Source organism: Dendropsophus ebraccatus, chromosome 4, assembly GCF_027789765.1.
Source record: "Dendropsophus ebraccatus isolate aDenEbr1 chromosome 4, aDenEbr1.pat, whole genome shotgun sequence".
NCBI lineage: Eukaryota > Metazoa > Chordata > Amphibia > Anura > Hylidae > Dendropsophus > Dendropsophus ebraccatus.
In genome coordinates this window covers 26,776,767-26,798,018 of record NC_091457.1, presented here as the reverse complement: position 1 = coordinate 26,798,018, position 21,252 = coordinate 26,776,767, and the positions used below count along the sequence as shown (strand labels likewise).

At 41.5% G+C, this 21,252-nt stretch overlaps 1 protein-coding gene across 14 annotated transcripts in view; it reads right to left on the bottom strand.

The window, feature by feature from the left end:
* The window catches only part of NRXN2 (neurexin 2), a 609,925-nt gene that overhangs the window by 285,806 nt on the left and 302,867 nt on the right, over positions 1-21,252 (bottom strand). For 10 of the 14 annotated variants that reach the window (XM_069965315.1, XM_069965314.1, XM_069965322.1 and 7 more), the window contains 6 exons: positions 20,463-20,624; positions 16,912-17,383; positions 14,077-14,460; positions 8,335-8,538; positions 4,474-4,500; positions 1,647-1,766 (listed from right to left, as the gene is read on the bottom strand). In XM_069965315.1, the coding sequence (XP_069821416.1) occupies positions 1,647-1,766; positions 4,474-4,500; positions 8,335-8,538; positions 14,077-14,460; positions 16,912-17,383; positions 20,463-20,624 (1,369 nt within the window). The remainder of the gene's footprint in view (positions 1-1,646; positions 1,767-4,473; positions 4,501-8,334; positions 8,539-14,076; positions 14,461-16,911; positions 17,384-20,462; positions 20,625-21,252) is intronic. The other 4 variants (XM_069965323.1, XM_069965329.1, XM_069965321.1 and 1 more) reach the window with 2 other exon arrangements.

Below are 21,252 nucleotides of genomic sequence, written 5' to 3'. Positions count from 1 at the left end.
ACCTTCCAAATCATAGCAGATCCCCTTCAGGCTGGGGCTTACATCAGGGGACAGGACTGTGTGGGGGGGGGGGTAATCTCTCCATAGCTGTAACCCCTCTCTCCCCGGACAGAGAGTGCTGCATGTATGTGCCCACATCTGCCCTGCTCATTCCTTCCTGCTCCCTGCAGTCTCTGTCAGCCCTTGTGTTTCCCATCCTCTCCATTACTGTACAGTACAGAATAATAAATATATTTGCTTTGGTTTAAGAGTGGATTTGGATTACAAGCACGGTCCTGGAACGAATTATGCTCATAATCCAAGGCACCACTGTGTATATATATATATATATATATATATATATATATATATATATACACACACACACACAACAATAGCATCATTTGGTCGTGAAAGGAGGGGGGGGGGGCCCAAGTTGGCCTCTCGCACCAGGGCCCAGGAGACATTAGCTACGCCCCTGCCTTAGGGCTTTATCCAACTTCAGCAGCCACCGCTAATCAAATGCCCAACGATCGGCTTCGGATGAAATCGAGCATGCTCCAGGTTCGCTCATCTCTACTATCTATCTATCTATCTATCTATCTATCTATCATCTATCTCCAATGATTCTATATTTTCATAGTTGTGTGTTTAATAAATCATATTATCAAATTGCCATTCTTTTTAATGTTATTATAAGACTTTTTATGTACATGAGATGTATTATAACTACATATATTCATAGCTAATCATAAAGCTTATTAAATAGAGTTTTCCCATCCCTGCCATAGCATTATAATGGGGTAGGATCCTACATCTGGGACCCTTAATCATCAGAAGAAGAGTCAAGATCCCTGCAGCTTTCTTCTGTTCTAGCAGCGCTCCTGTCATACCTGTGCAGGGATCTTCAACCTAACTCCATTGCTGTACAGTATGTATTTAAGTTGTATAGTGTATAGTTAGGTTGTATAGTGTTTAGTATATACTTACAGTAGGTTGTGGAAGGTATAGTATAATATTATATTATTGTATATTATATACTGTACTTTGGTTTACAGTATACTTTTTTAGCATAGTGAATTTAGCTGTAACATACAAACATCCATGCATCGATTCTTTTTTTTGCAGAAATCAATAGTACAGGCGATTTTAAGAAACTTTGTAATTGGGTTTATTAGCTGAAAAATGTATTTTTATCATGAAAAAGCAGTTTGAAGTTCTCCCCCTGTCTTCATGGTTCTCTTATAAAGAGGGGGAAGGGGTAGAGGAAGATGAAGCACCATAACAGGACAACAAAGAGTTAATTTACAGCTACGGGCTATCTCCTCTGAAGTCAGCACTGACTTCTCTGACCTCTAAATACCGGCTTTCCCACTGGTCCCACTGTGTAATCTGATTTAAACAAGATGCGATTTCCTGATAATGAGCAGTGAATGAGAGAGAGGAGGGGGGGGGGACACCTGGGTAAAGTCTTTTTGAATGCAGATATTGGCATATTTGCCTAATAAACCCAATTACAAAGTTTCTGAAAATCGCCTGTACTATTGATTTCTGCAGAAAAAAAAAAAAAAACACAGTGACACTTTAAACTTATAAAGACTAGATCAAAAATTGGATTTTGATAACTTAAAAATTAATATACAGCACACAAAAAAAACAAGCCCTACCTTCCACAGTGACATTGTCCACGCTGAGCTGGAGGTACTTCCCTCGTCGGAGTACTCGCACCGTGTGCCATTCGTTGTCATTAAGCTTTTGGCCGGCAAACAGAGTTTCCGGGCCCTTACCTGTAAGGAGCAGGGGGCAGTGTAAGGCTAGGTAGGACCGTCATCAGAAACATATACCTATATCTAGAAGAGATGGAAGCTAGCACACATAGATGTGTATAGTCTAGTGTGGTATTCCAAGATAAAGCCTGGTGATATAGGTTATAAATCATTTAAATTTGTATTGAAAGTTTTTGATCTTACCCTCCAAACATGTATCTTTTCATAGACTATAGAGGATTTCGACCAATAAAAAAATTAAAAATTTTCTTTTTTTTTTTCATGGTGTTCTGAATTCTGCTAGATCAGGATTCTACATTATAGTCTAGCCCATGATCCCTCTTATATATGTGCTGCATAGTACTTAGTGAGGCTGTTGTGATGCTCCTGATGCAAGTTAGCACGAGCAGTCTCCTTTAGATATACCTTTATGTAATCGACTGCGGCTAAGGGTGCTAACAAACACGACCGATGCGCAGCAGATCAGCAGCAGATTTGATGGTGCAGATTTGATGCTGTGTTCAGTTATTTACATCAAATCTGCTGTGTATCTGCTGCATATCCGCAGCAGAAAATTCACTGCAGTACGGTGTGTAAAGCTACCCTTAGGGTACGTTCACACTTACCGGAGCCGCAGCTGATTTTCTGCTGCGGATCCGCAGCAGATCCGCTGCAGATCCGCGGCAGATTTCATTTAAATAACTGAACACAGCATGCAGATCTGCTGCGGATCCTGTAGGTGTGAACGCACCCTAAAACTGTGTTCAACAATCTGTGATCTGGGACTATATTTCAGATCCAGATGAAATGATTGGTGCAACCCCAGTGATGTAAGCCTGCCTCATAGAGACTCTCAGTAACATTCAGAAACTGTTCATGTTTAATATGTAATGGAACCAACAAGGGTATTGTACCACCATGTGTGGCCTGCAGCTATGAAGCATATTGCGCCACCTAGTGCGTTTTAAGTGTGTTTTGCCACTAACCTCAGAAATGCACTTCTTGGCCTTTTTGTTCTCAGAGAGATAAGCTGAACTGTTTGGTTACAGCTTACCTCTCCCCTCTCCATAGAGAACACAGGAGTACTCTGTATGCAGAGCAATCATTTAGCCAACAGTTATTGAAGGAGTATGGCTACCTTAAGGCAACCCCTTTATTCTTCTCTTCCTCACCGGCCTAGTCTGTAATGTTATCTCAAGCTAGCTATACATTTCCATTCACTGTTGGATAAATGTTTATTTGACCAACAGTTTTCTCTTCCGATCGCCATACAGTCTCAGCCCATCAAGGGACAGTCGGATGGCCACCTCATACATTAAATGGACAGTGGTAGGTTCAGGTGACATTAAATGGGAAGGAATTCTGAAGGGGGGATGTTTACTACTATTTGCTTTTACTTTGTAATATACCTCTATTAAAATAAATGTATAGGGGGAGATTTATCAAACTGGTGTAATGTAGAACTGGCTCAGTTGCCCCTAGCAACCAGATTTCATCAGATTTCATTTTCCATGGAATTTGTGAAGAATGAAAAGTGGAATCTGATTGGTTGCTAGGGGCAACTAAGGGGATAGAGAACTGCAGGGCTTAGACTGCCCTGCAGTTCCCAATACAAGTGGTGGTGGCAGCAGAGGGGCTTGTGTCACCCCCTACTGCTGACAGGCACTGGAAGTATATATGTACATGAAAAAAGATTTATTTTTAATAAAGTTACATTACAAAGTAATATAATTTTAATAAACCAATGCATTAGTAAAAATAATTCTCTGGGGTACCCTTTCAATGAAACACAAATTGTCAGCTTGATCGTCCTTTTCTACCTGCTGCTATGACTCTTCTCTGCCTTTGCTGTGTGCTGTGAGACATCTGAGATAGGACAACACTGCAGAATCCATCACTAGAGAAAACAGTCAGGGAGGACTAGACTATGTGTAATCCTTGGTCTAGACATACTGTAGTGTCAGTGATATAGTATAGTGGGCCACATTTATTATGTAGACACTTTTAGACAGTGTTGAGTGTTTGACAAGGGGGCATGGCTAATTGGAAAAAGGGGCTTGGCTTTGTGACACAGATACTGGTGGCAGCAGAGGGGCCATATAGCACCTTATTGCTGCAAATGAATAAATGTACTTAAAAAATAAAATTAACAAAATTATACTACAAAGTCATATAAAAATGTAAAAAAAAAATTCACTAGACAACCCCTTTAAGTGTTGTGTTTCCCATTAATATTCTTTGAATTGTTTACACATCATCCAGGCATTTAGACCTCATAGTTTATTTAACTGGAATCGTTATATAATACTGCACTGTCATATGTAGTATTATACTCAAAAATAAAAATGAGACAAAAATAAATAAATAAAGGAAAGATAAGATTAACTATCCTGTATACTAGAACAGTACTGGGATATTAATTCAGTGATAGCTAAAAGGAATCCATGGACCAACCACAAACTAAACAGCAGATAGAACATTAGAAATAAAACCAACAAATAAAACACAAAGAAATCACATTATTAAAAACTATTCCAAACAAAATACCGAAAAAAAAAATAAAAAAAATAAGAATAACAAGTCGTAAAGAGAGAATTCTGAAGGAACGGTAAGTAACAGAAAGAATGCAAGAGGAGAGATGTGAGAGAGGAAGATAGCAAAGGAGGTGAACAGCAGAACAGGTTTGTTAGAAAGCAAAGTCAGAGCAAAGATACAGCTTGAGACTTACTGGGCCCGCATACTATCCGTAAACAGTCTGAGGGGAAGAGAAAGAGACAGCCTGGGTTATCCTTCAGATCTTTCTGCAGACAGTACAATTCAGCACCCACATATTCCGGGGACGCACATGTGTCTCAGGGGCCATTTCATAACTGACACTACGGCACGCTACTCATGTAAAAACACTAATATTATATTAGGTAGTAAGGCAATAAAAGCTCAAAAAAAGCTATAGAAAGCTTACTACAAGGAAACAGACATCTGTTAAGTATTATAAATAGAACCTTACAAATATTAGGGAATAAACTAACCGTGGCCTGGTATGGTTTATTTCTAGAGATGAGCGAACCTTGGGCATGCTCGAGTCCATCCGAACCCGAACTTTCGGCATTTGATTAGCAGTGGCTGCTAAAGTTGGATAAAGCCCTACCAATCGATCGGGTTCAGATGGACTCTAACCCGAACCCAGTTCGCTGATCTCTATTCATTTCTAATATTTGGTATAAAAAAAACAAAACAATACAAACATAAAGTGGAGAAGTTGCCAATAGAAATAAATCACATGGCTGGAAAGCTGTAACCTGATCGTTCGCTATGGGCAACTCCCATAGGCCTTTTCCCATACATAGACTCCACTCATACTTGTCTTTCATGAAATGGCCACCTTGCAAACTACAGCCAACAGCAGACAAGAAAGGGGGTGGTCCCAGCGCGTTCGCCCTCTAAGCTCATACATCCAGGCTGAAAGGTCGTTCCAGAACCTGTTACGCTCTGGTTCTTAACCAATCCACCTCAGAACTTAGAGGTGGGACCTTGACTCCCCCCATTCTGTCTCCTTCAGAAACAACCCAGTCCGCCTCCTTACAGGAGGGAAGGAATTGATCTGGGGCTGATGGCTGTGGTCACCACATGTCGTCAACCGCGACGGAAAAGGGGAAATGAACAAAAAAGAGGCAGAACCAGGCCCCACTTACATCTCTTTTCTGAGGAGTATAAATGAATTGATGTATGTTTTTATAAAATGAGTGACTGACATGAAGATGAGCATGAGCTATATAATAGTAAATGTAATAAATTATTATCCATGGACTTTCCAAGTCTTTCCAATGACAACACTATAGTGCGACACATTGTGATTGGCCCTGTACCTTTTTTTTTTTTCATTTATGATGCAGAAAATATCTATCTCTTGGCAAATATTGTCAGCCATACCGGCTCTCTGCATAGAGTGCCATAAAGATATGCAAAGGCTTATGGGGTCATTCATGCTTTCTAGGAAGAAAGAATATGCAAAACAGCTCTCTAATGCCACCTTTTGGAGAAAGTGAGTGTCCGATTGAAAGTGAGTGTCTGAGAAAAAGTAAGAGACTCTGATAAGATGCCTTAGAACATGACTGGGAATGTAAGCTGAGACAAGTAACTCTCCAGAAGGTAGGGGAAGCAATTTGATTCAGGGAATTTAAAGACGAGGAGAGCTCCATGCACACACGATCCATCTGGGGACACATTATGTCAACAAAAATATCTCCCAAAGGTGAAAACACATAAGGTGTTAACCCAAACCAAGCAAGCGAATGTATGAAGCTCAGATTAGTGTCATCAGTATAACTGATGACACATAATTGAGGCAATCTACAGATGTAGCAGAGCTAAAACTATCGCTATACAGGGTTATCCGGGCCTATAAAATCCACCGACATCTCATCTGTATTATGATGAATTGTGCTCAATGGTAATCTCAGCTTTGCTTTATCACCATCTAACAGAGAGACAGTAGGCCTCACATATGAATCTGGTGTCACAATGAAGGGCTTGCTTTTGTTAGACAGAATATTAATTCTCTGCTTTGTCTAATATCTGATGACTTCAGAAAATGGATCTGAAAAATGAGAATTCAAGCCGCACAATAGGAGTCATATGAGGATTAATGGGTGATCATCTATGAAGAGTACAGTGGGGCAGGGCTTTGGCACTCTGAAATGTCCACTCCATGCCTGACAGACCAGATGTGTCTGAAGGTTTTCAGCAAAGCAAACACTGAGAGGATATAGACAGTAGTAGTTTTTAATAGAGATGAGCGCAAATGGAGCATGCTCGAGTCCAATCATTTGATATCTGAAGAAGTTGGATGCAGCTCTGGGGAGTCCTGAAAAATATGGATACAGCCATAGTCCATAGGCTGCATCCATGTTTTCCAGGACTCTGTAAGGCTGCATCCAACTTCTTCAGCCACAGATCAATCGGACTCAAGCATGCCCAAGTTACGCTCATCTCTAGTTTCTAACCTTTAAACACCAGTCAATCATGCTTCAATTCATAAAGCATGGTCGACAGGTAATATGGCAAGAGTCACAGAGACAAAGGACGATATTCATGTTATGTGATGATTATATAATGTACAGTGATGTATTGGATATCTTTTAGACATCCTTTTAAATCCCACATTTTTGTTTTTTGCGGAAATGTTTAATTTTTGCTCCACCCATATGACTATTCTAAAAGAGTGGGTGGGGCTTAGTGGGAGGGGCATCACCTGTCAGAAATCTACAACGGTTATTCAAAACCTGAGAATAGAAAATAAATGTGGTCAGTAAATGAAGCAGCTCTTTGTATAGATCGTCTGTATATGTACATGGACATGGTCTGGACAATCTCGATGAATTGATCCCGTTGGATCCAGCAGCAGAAACCCCTAATGATCAATTGTTATTGAAGGGGAAAACTGTAGACAGCAGGACATTTGTAAGGTGTGATATTAGGATAGGGCTATACAATGACGACTAGAGATGAGTGAATTTGCCGAAGTTTGGGTTCATATGAACCTGAACTATCGGCTTCTGATTCCCGCTGTCTGCAGCCTCCATGAACAGGGTGGATACAGCCTGAGGACCGCTCGGAAAATTGGGATACAGACATTGGCATAGGCTGTATCCCAGTTTTCCAGGTGGTCCTTACGCTGTATCCACCCTGTTTACAAAATTATCACAACTGGAGCATGCTCGAGTCTGACCGTTCAGCATTTGAATACCGGTGGCTGAAGAAGTATGCAACCCTAAGGAGTCCGGGGCTTCATCCAACTTCTTTAGCCATACAAATGTCGAACAATCAGACTTGAGCATGCTCCAGTTGCGTTCATCTCTATCTCTGTCTCATTGTGACCATGCAAAAAAATATTTTTTTTACAACTTTTTAGTCACAGGTCACAAAATCGTACTCAACTTTACACCACACATGATGTTGTGTTGCCCTAACTTAACATGGTGCCCATTGGAGTAACGCGGAGGTCTCAAGGTCTTCTCTATATTCCCTAATAAGACAGATGGAAAGGGGTGTTCTAATGGGATAAAACCTTTTAATAGTTAGGCTTTCGGGCCTCGGGTGTGGAAACAAACCACAGCTCTAATATAGAACGGAAAAACAATGTGACAATGGCAATTGTGCAAGTACGTAAATATTTTAATATCGTGAATGTAAATGGGGACTCATAAGAAGTGAGAAATAATTATCTGGTGACAATGTTCTCCAACAAAAGAAAGCTATTCTCCCCCTTCTATTATTCTACTCCCAGAGCTTCATTTTTAAGCTGACAGCGTTTACACGCCAATGATTAAGACTTAAATAGAGATATATGTCTCATGAGATGAAGCTTATAGCTGCCTGGTAACACTCCCCAATGTATGACAAAGCGGCTGAAGTCAAAGTGACTAAGCAGAAGAAGAAATGTAAAGATACTATTAACCATGTGAATTCCCAATTTTTGTCTTTTTGTTTTTGTTAAGGCTCATGTTATGGATAGTTTGTCTCTGTGACTCTTGCCATAGGTTTACCAAGGTTTATGTTGGAGTAAGAAAGGACGGCTTGGAACAGGTACCTAGGTTTACTGTGAGCTTCACTTTTCCTCCATCCAGTTCTAGTCGTAATGTATCTGCAGACTCTTTGGAGGTGGTTGCAAGAAGAAGTCCGTAGGCTCGCTGGGACATAAAGCGTAAAGAGACATCTTCTGCTTCGGTGTGTGTGACCCCGGGGAGCAAGACCTTGAGGTACATGCTGCCGTCATAGCTCAGGACTGCTGCTTCTGTAACCAAGAGTGCAAGACAAAGGTGAGACATGGTATAATAATGATATGATGTCAGGGGGGTGGAAGACAAGGAAACAGCTGTTAGGTTGTCGGGGCCTTAAATCCAAGGAAAATAGATGACAACAACCTTGCATCGGAGGGAGATTCACCAAACTCACCAAGTCCAAAATGCAACAAGACCCAAAGGACCACCAAAGTCAAAGCTTTATTTCAGTGGACAAAAACATAAATCAGAATCGTCTTGAGGACGGCCTACATGCCATAATGTGGCTGTTTTACCTTCCTAAAGAAAAGCTTTTAAATAGTTTTGAGTGGACTTGCAAGGCTGTTCTGGCCCACCAACATTCTCTGAACCCGAACCTTCTGCATGTGACTCCTGGCTTCTGGAGAAGGTCACAGAACGGCCGTTGTCAGTGGAGTACCGGCAGGATGAACTTCATTTCTTTTGAAAAATTTGGCATATACGCCTGTGCCCGTGTTCCAATTCATCATAGCGGGCAATTTAAAGTACAGCCGGAGTCGCACTTTACATTGTCTGCACTGTCAGTTTTGTGCAGCCGCTATTCAATGATTAGCGGCTGCACAAAACTGCCATGTCAGTTTTTTGTGTAGCCACAAGGAATCTCGGCCAGAGTGTATACAGAGTGTATACTCAGGCCGGGATTCATTGAAATCAATGCAATGTATTTTTTCATTTAATAGTGCCCGGTGTTGCAATCTGCAACAACGGCCGTAACTAAATGAAAAAATATGCTGTGTGAACTTAACCTCAGGCTGTATCCATGTTTTCCAGGACTCCATAGGGCAGAATACAACTTATCCGGATGCCAGGAGTGAAATGCCAAGTGTTCATGTTCGGAGAACTGTCGAACCCGAACAGTCTGGCAAGTCTGCTCAACTGTACTTTTAATGCTTCACTTTGGCAGTGCCTTAGACTTCACTGTATATCTTTTACGGGACCTATGGTTATAAACTATAATCCACAATGACAGCCCAGTATATACATTTATATTCACAACAGCAGGATATACAGTACATTGTAATCCACAACACACAGATCTCTTCTCTCCCTGTACAGTCTTCATCTGACATATAGTTTCACAAAAATTGGGTATGCTCGCTACCACCTGCTACCATCACAGATCTACAGTCCTTCTTGAGTCTTGCAGGGTACTACTAGCAGTTTGTAAAAGACATTGTGAAGATTTCACTCTTTGACCAGCTTAGGGGAGTCACCTCACCCACCCATACAAATAAAATGAAAATGGAGATTATATGTGGCCAACAGTAATGAGATTTCCCTCTGCTGTATCCTAGTAAAGGCCCCCTGTAACACCATAGACAAAGACTGCAAAGAATACAAGTGCTAGAGTTCATACTCATGGGAAGGTCAATCTTGGAGACTTAGGGCCCTGGACGATTATCGTTTGCATAATCGTTAACGATTAACGATCTCAAACGACCGCTATTGCGAAAGACCTGAAAACGTTCACTCATTTCCATGGAACGATAATCGTTACTTATGATCGTAATTGCGATTGTTTTTCTTTTTATTCGCTATTGCGTTCGTATCTATTGCGAACGACCGAACGACGTCTTATTCAATGCGAACGATTTGCAAACGTTTAGCGAACGAGCAACGATAAAAATAGGTCCAGGTCTTATAAAGCGATCAACGATTTCTCGTTCGGTCGTTAATCGTTAACTGCATTTCAACCAAACGATTATGGTTTAGATTCGAACGATTTAACGATAATCTGAACGATAATCGTCCGGTGGAATAAGGGCCTTACATTCAGCCAGGACACTTGAATAGTTTAAACCCAGGTGATACATTTGGACCGGATGAAGAAACTGGTACTGACCTTGGTTACGGTCCTGATAACCCACTGGATATAGATCAATCAGTGTCTCACAAAGAGAAGGCAGGAGACTGAAGGTCAACAATGGGATACTCTATACCTACATAATGAACTAGATAATACTGGACAAAGAATGGTATCAGAGAGAGACATGGGAGGTTTAATGGTTTAACCTGATAAATCTTACCAGTGGATACAGTGCTATTATTTTTGCCTGGGACTTAAGAAGGTGGTGGAAGAGATCTGCACGTCTGTGACTGGAGAAAATGGGTGAAGAGCAGGCCTCAATTCCCACCATCTAAATAAACTACCCCCTTCACCTTTTTACAATGGACTTCCTCAGTGTGGAACTTCAGGATTCAAATACATACTGACTCTAATGGTGCAATTCACAATGGCTTTGTCTACTTGGGATCAGACTGAGGAGATATTTTACAATATAGTTGGGACCAGGGAAACCTCTTTAAGGGATGTTCCATTAATTACTGTGTGTCTTCTATGGAATAATCCACATAGGTGTGGTCCATACACTGTCCGTGCACTTTTCTATTCCTCACAGATGAATCTGCCGCTCCGGTGAAGAGATCCTGCCATTGTGGATTACAATTTTTATCCGGCTGTTGTGGATTACATATCCTCATTTTAAGGATTACAATATCTATCCTGCCATTGTGAAATACAATTTATAACCTGACATTGTGGATTATAGTTTTGAACGTGCTGCTTTGGATTACAGTTTATAATCTGTCCTTGCTCACTATGTATTACAGTACAGTCTCTGAATGTGGGCACTATGGCGGATCTCTCTCATGAGGTCAGCTGAAATTACATGGTTAAATTCTGCAAGGTTCACCCTAATTCCTTAAATCTTATCAAAAACTGCTATTTGTGTAACTCCGGATCATACGGGAACAAAGTAGCAGAGTTCCTCTGTTTATACAAGTCCCATTAAAGTCATTGGAAGTTACGGAAATTACATAATCAGCTTCCTGGCCTGTTTTTGGCTTCCTGACCACCAATGGCAGCTGCAAGAGGAGTACATTGTTATTAGCGTCTGTTTACATCATGATTTTGTTATCTGAATTTAAAACATTAGGGTCAAAGGAAAAGAACTGAAATATACAGCCTTACAGTTCCATATCATTAGCTCATGTTTAGCTTGTATACGTTAATGATATATAGTGTCCCAGTACAGGTGTGCCAATAAGTTTCTAATCGACGTAGAAAAAGGTATCTCTGTCAGGTGTCACACTCTGGGATGATGGGTGTTGTTTTGCACTATCACCACTTGGTGTCTCACTTTCCCCTATCTTAACTGCACAGCTGAAGGTCTGAAGGGTTAATTGTGTGTTCTGTCATGGTTTATGTTGTCCAATCACTGGCTTGGGTGCCTCCCACTTCCTCACCTATCACACTCTCACAATTCACTCCTTCTCACACTTTCCCCACCAATAGAAGGTTAGTCTAGGTCACCCCTATGTAGGATAGTTAGTTCCTGGTTGGAGATTAGAGAGAATATAGTTTGTTGGATTTGGAGAGAGAAAGCTAGGATTAACTGTCACCTGGGAGAAACCTTGCTTACGCCTGGGATAACCATCTTGGATCTAATTAGGATTATCCAGAAAAGGGATTATTCTGCAGTGGAGCAAAGTGCCTAACCCGTCGAACTCTATGGAAACCTGCTTAACCTACTCACGGAACCTTGAGGGGTTAGCTACACTCAGTTGTTTAACCCTGGGACTTGTACTACAAAACCTAACACTCTGTGGGCTCTTCCGGCATAAGGCGTCTTCTTCTTCTTTCTTCTCAGTCTTAACCATGAGTACGAGATTCTTCACCACAAGTCACACACTACAAGTTATCCCAGCAGAGTTCTGCATTTACTAGGTAAGGCCCCAAGAAAGCCTATTAACTTGCTCTTCCCAAGCTACACTTCTTTATCTGCCCTACAAGCACCTAAGTCAATTCTTCTGTATTGTCCACAAGGTGAAAAGACATTGTTTTTTGTGGTTATCTTTTGTGCGCTTTCACTTTTTTCAAGTCTTAGGACATGTTCACACAACATAAGTTTTGTATTATTCACGGCCATTGTTGCAGATTTGCAACAACGTCCATGATTAATACAAAACTTGCGTGCACTGCATTCAGAGGGAATCCTGGCTCACGTGTATACACATAGTATACGCTCCTGCCGGGATCCCTAGTGGCCGCACAGAAAACTGACATGTCAGTTTTGTGCGTCCACTATTCATTTGAATAGCGGCCACACAAGTCTGACAGGTCACTTAATGGAGAATGTCAGCTCTGGTGAAGATCAGTGTCAGAGAAGATCATCCCGGCCGGTAGTGCAGTACCGTCCAGATGATCTTCATTTGTGCTGAATTGGGATGTGTCATACACTGTGTGAACATGGCCTTAAAGTGTATTGCACTGAAGATTCCTTAGGTAAAGTGTTATCCTGGTTAAGTGCCTACTGTTAGTACACCCAAGGGTGGGCATCACCACTCCTGGCCACCGTGCCAAGTGTCCAGTCCAAACACCAACACCTTGCCCACTGCTGTTACCAAATAGCAACCCCAGGTAATGGCATATATATGATAAATGTGGATTAAAATCATGATGTGAACAGCCTCTTATAACTGGCTTTGATCAATGAAAAACACTTCCATCCCCCTCCAACATCAATTCAGAAAATTGCAATCTATGCATTAAAACATCAAAAGTCATCACAAAGTTATGAGAGTGAAATATCCATAGGACGACTGTGTGATCTCCTCAGCCCGTATAGTCATCTAATCTATTTTAAAATAGATGACATTGAAAGTAATTCACCATTTCAATAAGGATGAATGTATTCCCACCATAAGAAATTCAATTACCAGAAAGCTTTAACATAGAAATTTCGTTGCGGAACCAAAATATAATTCCTTTAAGAATTTTAGGTCGCCTTTAATATTTCCAGCACATTAACATTTTTATTTATTTTAATTGATTTAAAAAAAATTTTGGGGGCTCTCAAAAGGTAACGCGAGTGGGCCAAACCCTCTCAATAAAAATCGCTCTTTGGACCTTTCCATACACAAGAACGTTTGGCCAAACGTCAACCTGTTGTATATGTAGAGGGGTAAGCCACAACAGACAGCTCTAGGGGCAGCTTATCCCTTCCAGAAGAATAGGGTCAGGTAGAAAAAATCCAACACGGCCAACCATTTTCTCTGTTGGTTGAGAGTCAGAGGTCACCATACACCTTAGATAGTTGGCTGAAGTCGCTGAAGGCAGTGGGTTCTTTGTATAAGGCGTATGGGATACCTTTAGCAAGGTTGTGTTCACACTACCATAATATAAACTAATTTTTGTGTTCAAATAATGGCTGCAAGTCCTGTCCCAATCGGAGGTCTGATGACCTGAACTCACAGCAGTAAGTTCAGGTCATTACTTGTCTTGGCAAGGACTTGCTGACTGACTGAAATACTAACCCAAAAATTTGTTTGTATTGTGCTAGTGTGAACGCAGCCAGAGATGTTTTACTTTACCGATACAAGGCAGAGGGTAGCCTGACCCACATATAAGACGTAAGTATATGCTTTAGCTTGCCAGCAATGTACTGGGGATGATAGAGTAAACTTCTAGTCAATATGCCGTAGTCATCCTTTACTTGTATCTTATAACTTACCTCTCTCACAAGTGTCCCCAAGGTATCCTGTCCCCACACAGTCACATATAAAGCGGTTCCAGCCTTCCCTACATTGCCCTCCATTTCTACACGGGGAATTTGTACAGTGGCGCTGTGTTTCTCGAGTACAAAAAGGAGCGACACCCGCAGACCCCGATAACTCAGCTAGCCGTCGAATGTCTCTACTTTTGCCATCAACAAAAAGGTCCCGAATGCAACCTACAAATCCCAAGCCAAGGGAGGCTGTCCAGACTTCAGGAGGAAGCTGAAGGTCTTCTCTTGGTTCAGGAAGACCTCCTAGGTACATTTCTCCATCAAGGTCAAGAATTTCACTATCACCTCCAACTTGGAAGGGTGTATTTCTACTATTGACTGAGATAGAACCTGCGGAGAACAAAACAACATAATATAGTATAAAGTATTATATATGGTATACAATATAACTAAAACTACAAAGTACTATTGGGTCTTATTCTGACCGGAATGGAGCTTTAACATCTGTTTTATGGAGGCAAGTCATGGTCTGGTATTTGCAATTCCCTCCAGTCTATTGTTCCCTATATTCACAGGGCTACTTTAAGACTAAGGCCATGTTCACACAACGTCTTTTTGAAGTTAAAATAACAGCCGTTGTTTTTTGCCCAAAAAAGATGTTGTGTGAACATAGCCTTAATATGTACTTGTCTCAACGGCCACTGCTGGATCAGACGAGATTTCCTCTTTTATTCTGGAAGTTTGGGTCTCACAGACCATGAACATGCCAAGAGACCATAATGCGTACAACCCCCATTGGATCCATGACAGGTACATGTTAAAGAGACTCTGTCAGCAGGTTTATGCTGTCCTATCTCAGGGAAGTGTAAACTAGTGACAGAGCTGAACAGAAGCTGAACAGAATGATGTATCACTTACTTTGTTCTGTGCAGCTGATCCAGAGATCTCCTTCTGAATAACATGAACAATAAGTAGTCCTCTCTAATATGTGCGTGAGCCCAGTAGTCCTAGATATTCATGAGAAGGAGAAAACCCTGCCCACTAGCTGCTGATTGGCAGTTATCTATCCATGCTGGGTATGGGCAGTCACCTGTCAATCAGCAGCTGGAGGGTGGAGGGGAAGTGCGGCAAAAATCCTATTCTCCTGCATATTAGGAGAATGGCTGATTAGAATGATGTAAGTAATACACCGATCTGTTCAGCATTTCTGTCACTATTTTATGTTGCCCTCATTTAAGGTGGAATAAACCTAGTGATAGCTTCCCTTTAAATGTTATTATTAGAATAAAGTAGAGCCTCATGCCAATGGATGCCCCCATAATAATAAAAAAAATGAATAAAATAAAATTACAGATAATAGATCAGATTAGACAAAAAAATCTATTTTTAGTATTTGTATCTAACCAGGAAAAAAAATCTGTGACACATTGCCAGAAACTAAATCATAAGTAACAAAAGCAAACATACCTATCAGTCTAGCTTATTAATGCATTTATCACCCACACTTATAATGTATGTCTAGCTGTCAGTGCAGAGCAGCACATATAAAAACATGTTCCCCGTAGTCTCTGAATGACTATGACAGCAGACTATAGGTCATTATGACTGTACTTAGTCCCCCGCTGTATAAGCTCCTACTGCGGAGGAAGAGCTCCACATAATAAAATGAGACTGCACAGAAATAATCAGAATTCCTACACAGACAAGTATGTTACAACCAGCAAAGATATATTATCTGTATAAGTATGTGATTGCTCTTATGTATGCTCGGCTTATATCTTTCCCATATGTTTGGGGTGTACGTTGATAACCTGTCAAAAAAAGATTTTAGACATATAGGGGGAGATTTATCAAACATGGTGTAAAGTGAGACTGGCTCAGTTGCCCCTAGCAACCAGTCAGATTCCACCTTTCATTCCTCACAGACTCTTTGGAAAATGAAAGATGGAATCTGATTGGTTGCTAGGGGCAACTGAGCCAGTTTCAATTTACACCATGTTTGATAAATCTCCCCCATACTGTCTTAGTTGACTTCATTTAGTTTAATGGAATATTGAGTTTTGTTACTATGTTCTGAATATATGTGGTCATGCATGTTTTGCTGGAACCAAAGGCATGGTCTTTTGCATCTAGCATTAAACTTATAGGACCTACTGTCGATATTCTTGTTGTATATCGGCAACTCTTTGACAGGTTGTAGTCATATCTGAAAGGGGAAAATGTGAACTGAACTCCTTATCCATATGTTCATGATCCATGACTTTCTTCGCATAGGACAACGTTTCCTGCATTAGATCTGTATTTGTACACTCTGACTTAAAGGGGTATTCCCATCTCAGCTTGCAATCCAATGAATAGAAGATAACAAGCTGATTGGTGAGGGTTTAATTTCTGAGACCTCCACCGATCGCGAGAACGAGGACGCAATCATCTGCACAATGAATGTAGCTATTACCTCACCTGTATGATCACCACAGCCTAAGCTCTATTCATTCTCTATAGGGCAGAGTTCAGCGCTCGGAAATGTTTGATGGCCCAATAGAGAATGTATGAAGCACAGACATGGGGAGCACTTGAGCGGACAATTGCCCTCTTGTTCTCTGAATCCTAGGAACGATGATTTCTCATAATCGGCCTACATAAAAGGGGCAACGATCAGCCGAAAAAACAGCAAATTCTTGACCAATGCCTGATCAGCCAATAGAAATTTTCACGATCTCTCGCACATTGCCACTAACGATGAATTTACTGGGCCGGGCAAACGATCCAACTTTGACTGAGTCTTGTGAAGGGTCAGTTTAATAGAGAATAGTGTCGACCAGAAAACGGAATAACACAAACCTTTTCTGCCATCTCTCTGGATGTCAACATGGCACCACTCTCCATCATTGACCTTCTTGTGACTTGCTTTCACTTTAATTCCTCCAGAACCAAGATCAAGCAGTAAATACAGTGTTCCCTCAAGTAACTCCACTGCAAAGTAATCGGCTTTAGGTGGTCTTTCTGGCCGCCCAGTGGCCACTGATCCTGGAACAGCTCCTGCTGGCCCGCTCCCAGTACGTGGTCTTCCTTGACTGAAAAGTAAAAGACCATTGGGCTCTGTTGTCCTGAAGTCAAAAGATATTGATCCGGCTTTCTTGGTCTCCCATCGTGGAAGGCGTAGAAAGGCTTCAGGAACTTGAAATGTTACTGGATCCAGCGAAGGAACATTTTCACAGCGGAAGAGGAGGTCACCACTCAGTCGCATCTTTGAGTCCCCATCGGCAGCCAAGCGGGACAGCTCTAATTTAAAGTCATTATTTTTGTATACCACCTATTATGAGAAAGTGTAGAGAAAGGAAATCACTATATTGGTAAAAATACAGCCATATTTTCAATGTAACAATGTTCTCTGTTGAAGTGAATGGGGAATTGGCCAGTAGTGCACACGCCATATAAAATTATGGCTGTAATTAAGTACGACCGCCCAAATAATGAACACACTCTTTATTTATCACCTGCTTTTGCAAAAAAAAAAAAAAAAGAAAGGCTATTTTGTTTTTCAACTGTTCACACATTGTTTTATTCTCACTATGGACGCATTTTAGTATTATTTTACTGTGTGAACATAGCCTTAAGGCCCTGTTACTTAAAGCGATTATCAGCCGATAATCGATAATAACTTTGTGTATGATGTCGGCTGATCATTGTCTTTCAATTTCTTTCAACATGTCAAAAGACAAACGACCACGATCTGCTGCCGTTGCTCCATATAATAGAAGACAGTCGCTATCGTCTACGGGCTGCCCGGGCGATCTAACAATCATCCGAGCAGTCCCCCTGCTCTTACCCGCTCACTGTCGGTTCATGTAATAGCGCCTGCAGTGGGCGAGGAAACAAGGAGCAGGCGAGCAGTGATCTGACAGGCACTCGCTTGCCGTGAAGATAAGGTCGTGTAATAGGGGTAAAAGAGTTTTTGATGATCTCTGCAACTGTGTTTCAGTTCCTCGCCATATTTCAGTAGAACAAGAGTGAATAGGACAAGACAGCACAATGCTCATAGGGAAGCAAATTGAGATCAAGCAGATATATAGTGTTAGAACAAACAATTCCCCACAGGAGATGCACTCACCTTACTGCGTTGTGTTGAAGATACAACAGCATATAATAGCCATGTAATCTTAAAGAAAGGCTCCGGGAGGGTCAGGAGTGGAGTTCATCCGTAATGAGTGCAAAGTACTGTATACAAATAACTAGAGCTGCAAGCTACAAAACATCCCTGGAGTTCAGCACAGATCTTCACAGGACCGAGTACTGGAGTTCATGAGTCAGGCCATCTAGCTTTATTTCATTATCGGACACACATACATATCCTTTCCGGTGAAGATCTGACCTGGACTCCAGGGATATTTCCACAGCATAAAGCTTCTGCTATATGTATATTCACCATTTTCAAGATCTGAGTTTACTGTGAATGAAAGGAAAAATTCTTTTTTCCAGAGGATCAAAAGCCCATCCTGATTATTTCGAACTAGCACAGCTTGTAATAGAAAAGACTCAATTAGTAGGGGCATTAAGAGGTGGGGTTGTGTGTTCCCCTTTAAGAATAGTTGCTGAAACAATGACTTTATTATTCTTCAATGGTATAAATGTTCCATACTTTGTGGTTGTAGCTCAAGCATAACGGTACAAAACACTTTTTTGCCCAAGTTAATTGTCATTGTACACAGCCCAAGTATCGCCACAAGCGAAGGGCGATCGTTGAGATCAAGGCTCTTTGGTAAAACATTCACATGGCCTATAAACTTCATGAAAGTCGTCCACACATTCCCGAGTTTTCTCATTTGTTGACTGATCACTGCAACATGTGTAAAAAAACAGCACCTCCACTGAACACAAGATGGTTCTTTAATATCTAGTCCTAGCTCGCTTTGCAGGGAGTCAGGGACCCCTTTGGTATGGTCCACTTTCTTTAGCCAGTCCAGTCCACCCTCTGCAAAGGACTACAGCCACCATCCTCACTCATTTGGTTTGTCTTCCAACTTTGTTTTACATGCCCCTTTCTATGTTAGAGCACAGCCAATAACTTACTATCCCCTGGTTGTTTTCCTTCTTTTAGGGCTTAAGTCTCACAAAGCCCATTCTTGCCTAGTTATTAGTCACGTAAAAGAAATAGTGGCACTCACCGCTCACTCAGGCCGAGAGGAAGCGTGCATCACGTGAGCACGCGAAACGATCGTCACCCGTTGATCCACATCCCAGTTGCCAGACTTGGAATAATGGAATAAAAGTTTGTTTTATTTGCAATTTAACCTGGTGAGTGCCACTATTTCTTCTACGTGACTAGTTTACCAAAGACTGTACATTGGAGTTGAGCACCACCACGGTATTGCAACAGTATAGCCGCCCCTGGCAAGTCATACTATTACGGTCTGGAAGCCACAGCCGGTAGTGCCGAGACTTCTCTCATTGTATGTACTTGCCTAGTTGTTGCTCTACTTAGGGCAGAAGTCTTAAAAAACAAACTTACCAACTGGGAGAAAAAAAATCCATGGCTGGTAGGGTGGTAAAATAAAAGCCATACTCACCTGTCCCACTTTCTGCTGCTGCACTCATGGCAGCTTCCGATTCCTGGTCTTCTAAGCATCTATCTACTTCCTGTGACATTGTCACCACACAGGAACTCCAGTCATTGGTGGCTGTGGCAATATCATGCCTCAGTCAGTGATTTTCCGTTATTGCTGTGGGCAAGGAGTGGGGCAGGTGAGTATAGCTTGTTTACTATTTTACTATATTACCACCAACCTTGGCCTTACTGTATGGTACCACTCTGGGTACCACTGTACTGCTTCCAGTCAGGAAGACCATCACTTGCTCCTCTTTTCAGCCCTTTGGCACACCATTTAACAAGCTCATGTCTACTACTATCTTAGGTCAATGCCTCGTACATGGATCTCTTGTGGTTTAACTGAGTTATTTCTATCTGGCACCAAACATTATCGCTATTTGGACTCCAAATATCCCTTCCTACCAGGAATGGGGAACCTTCGGCCTTCCAGCTGTTGCAAGACTACAGTTTCCATCATGCCTGGACAGCCAAAGGCAAATGGCTGGAGGGCTGAAGGTTCTTCATCCATAATCTACAGTCATCAACAAAAGGGAAACAGCATATGATCAGGACAAGGTTTTGATCTGGACGTCAAAAGGAATGTTTCCATTCATTGAAAACAAATCAAAATGTTGAGGAGTAACCCCCCGTGAAGAAATTTGGCTTCCATTGTTACAACCTGACTTTTGTGCTTGGATACTAGTAAAGGTTCTAGTATCGATAATGGCCAATCCTCTGAATCCATGAAATGAAACACAATGGAGGTGCACAAATAAATCAGAATTATCATTTCGAACATACTTACATCCTTAAGGCAGCCCATAAAATTATTACTGACAGGAGACCCTGGGAGATCCGCAGTGTTCGGACTGCCACCAATATAAAAGAAGTCATCGCTCCCCAGCATGGTGTAATCCTCTTGAGTGTACCCAGTAGATGTGAGAATCCCGTCAACTGAAATGGTGACCTGGAAGTTGATTTGGATGGGTGCGAGGAGGAAAGAAAGAGATAGAAGGCCAAGAGGCAGAGAGAGAGATTTGGGAAGAATGGATAAAGAAAAGAGACAGATCCAAAAGGAAGAGAGCGGGGAAGAGGGAGGGGGAGGGTAAAAAGACAAAAGTTAGGTGAAGGCAAAAAAGCTGCTGATGTCTCACCATTTTCATGTCTGTTCTGTCTCTGAGGCAAGACCAGCTCTTCACCATAGGTGAGAAGAAAGGGGGCGTATAGAGAGATTACTGCAATACTGAAAGAGTTGGAAAGAATTAGAGAAAAATCCATTGGGATGGGAACATGTGGACCATGAAAAATTGGTCTCAGAGAAAGTTGAGTAAAGGGTTAAAAAAAAAAAAAAAAAAAAGAAGAAGAAGGGAGGGATTGGGGAAATCGACATAAAGAGAAGTGTGTGTTCTTGTGGGAATCCAGTGTGGAGGCGGGAGGGCGGGGGGATCATCTGATCAGCTCCACAGAAGACGTATGACAGAAGTCTGCATTAATGGGGCCCCTAGGCTTCTTATCTACCTGTCTAATCCATTCACCCTCCTTCTTGAAGGTCGCTGTACACGATTTCTCTGAAGGCCAATCTCTACTTACAACTA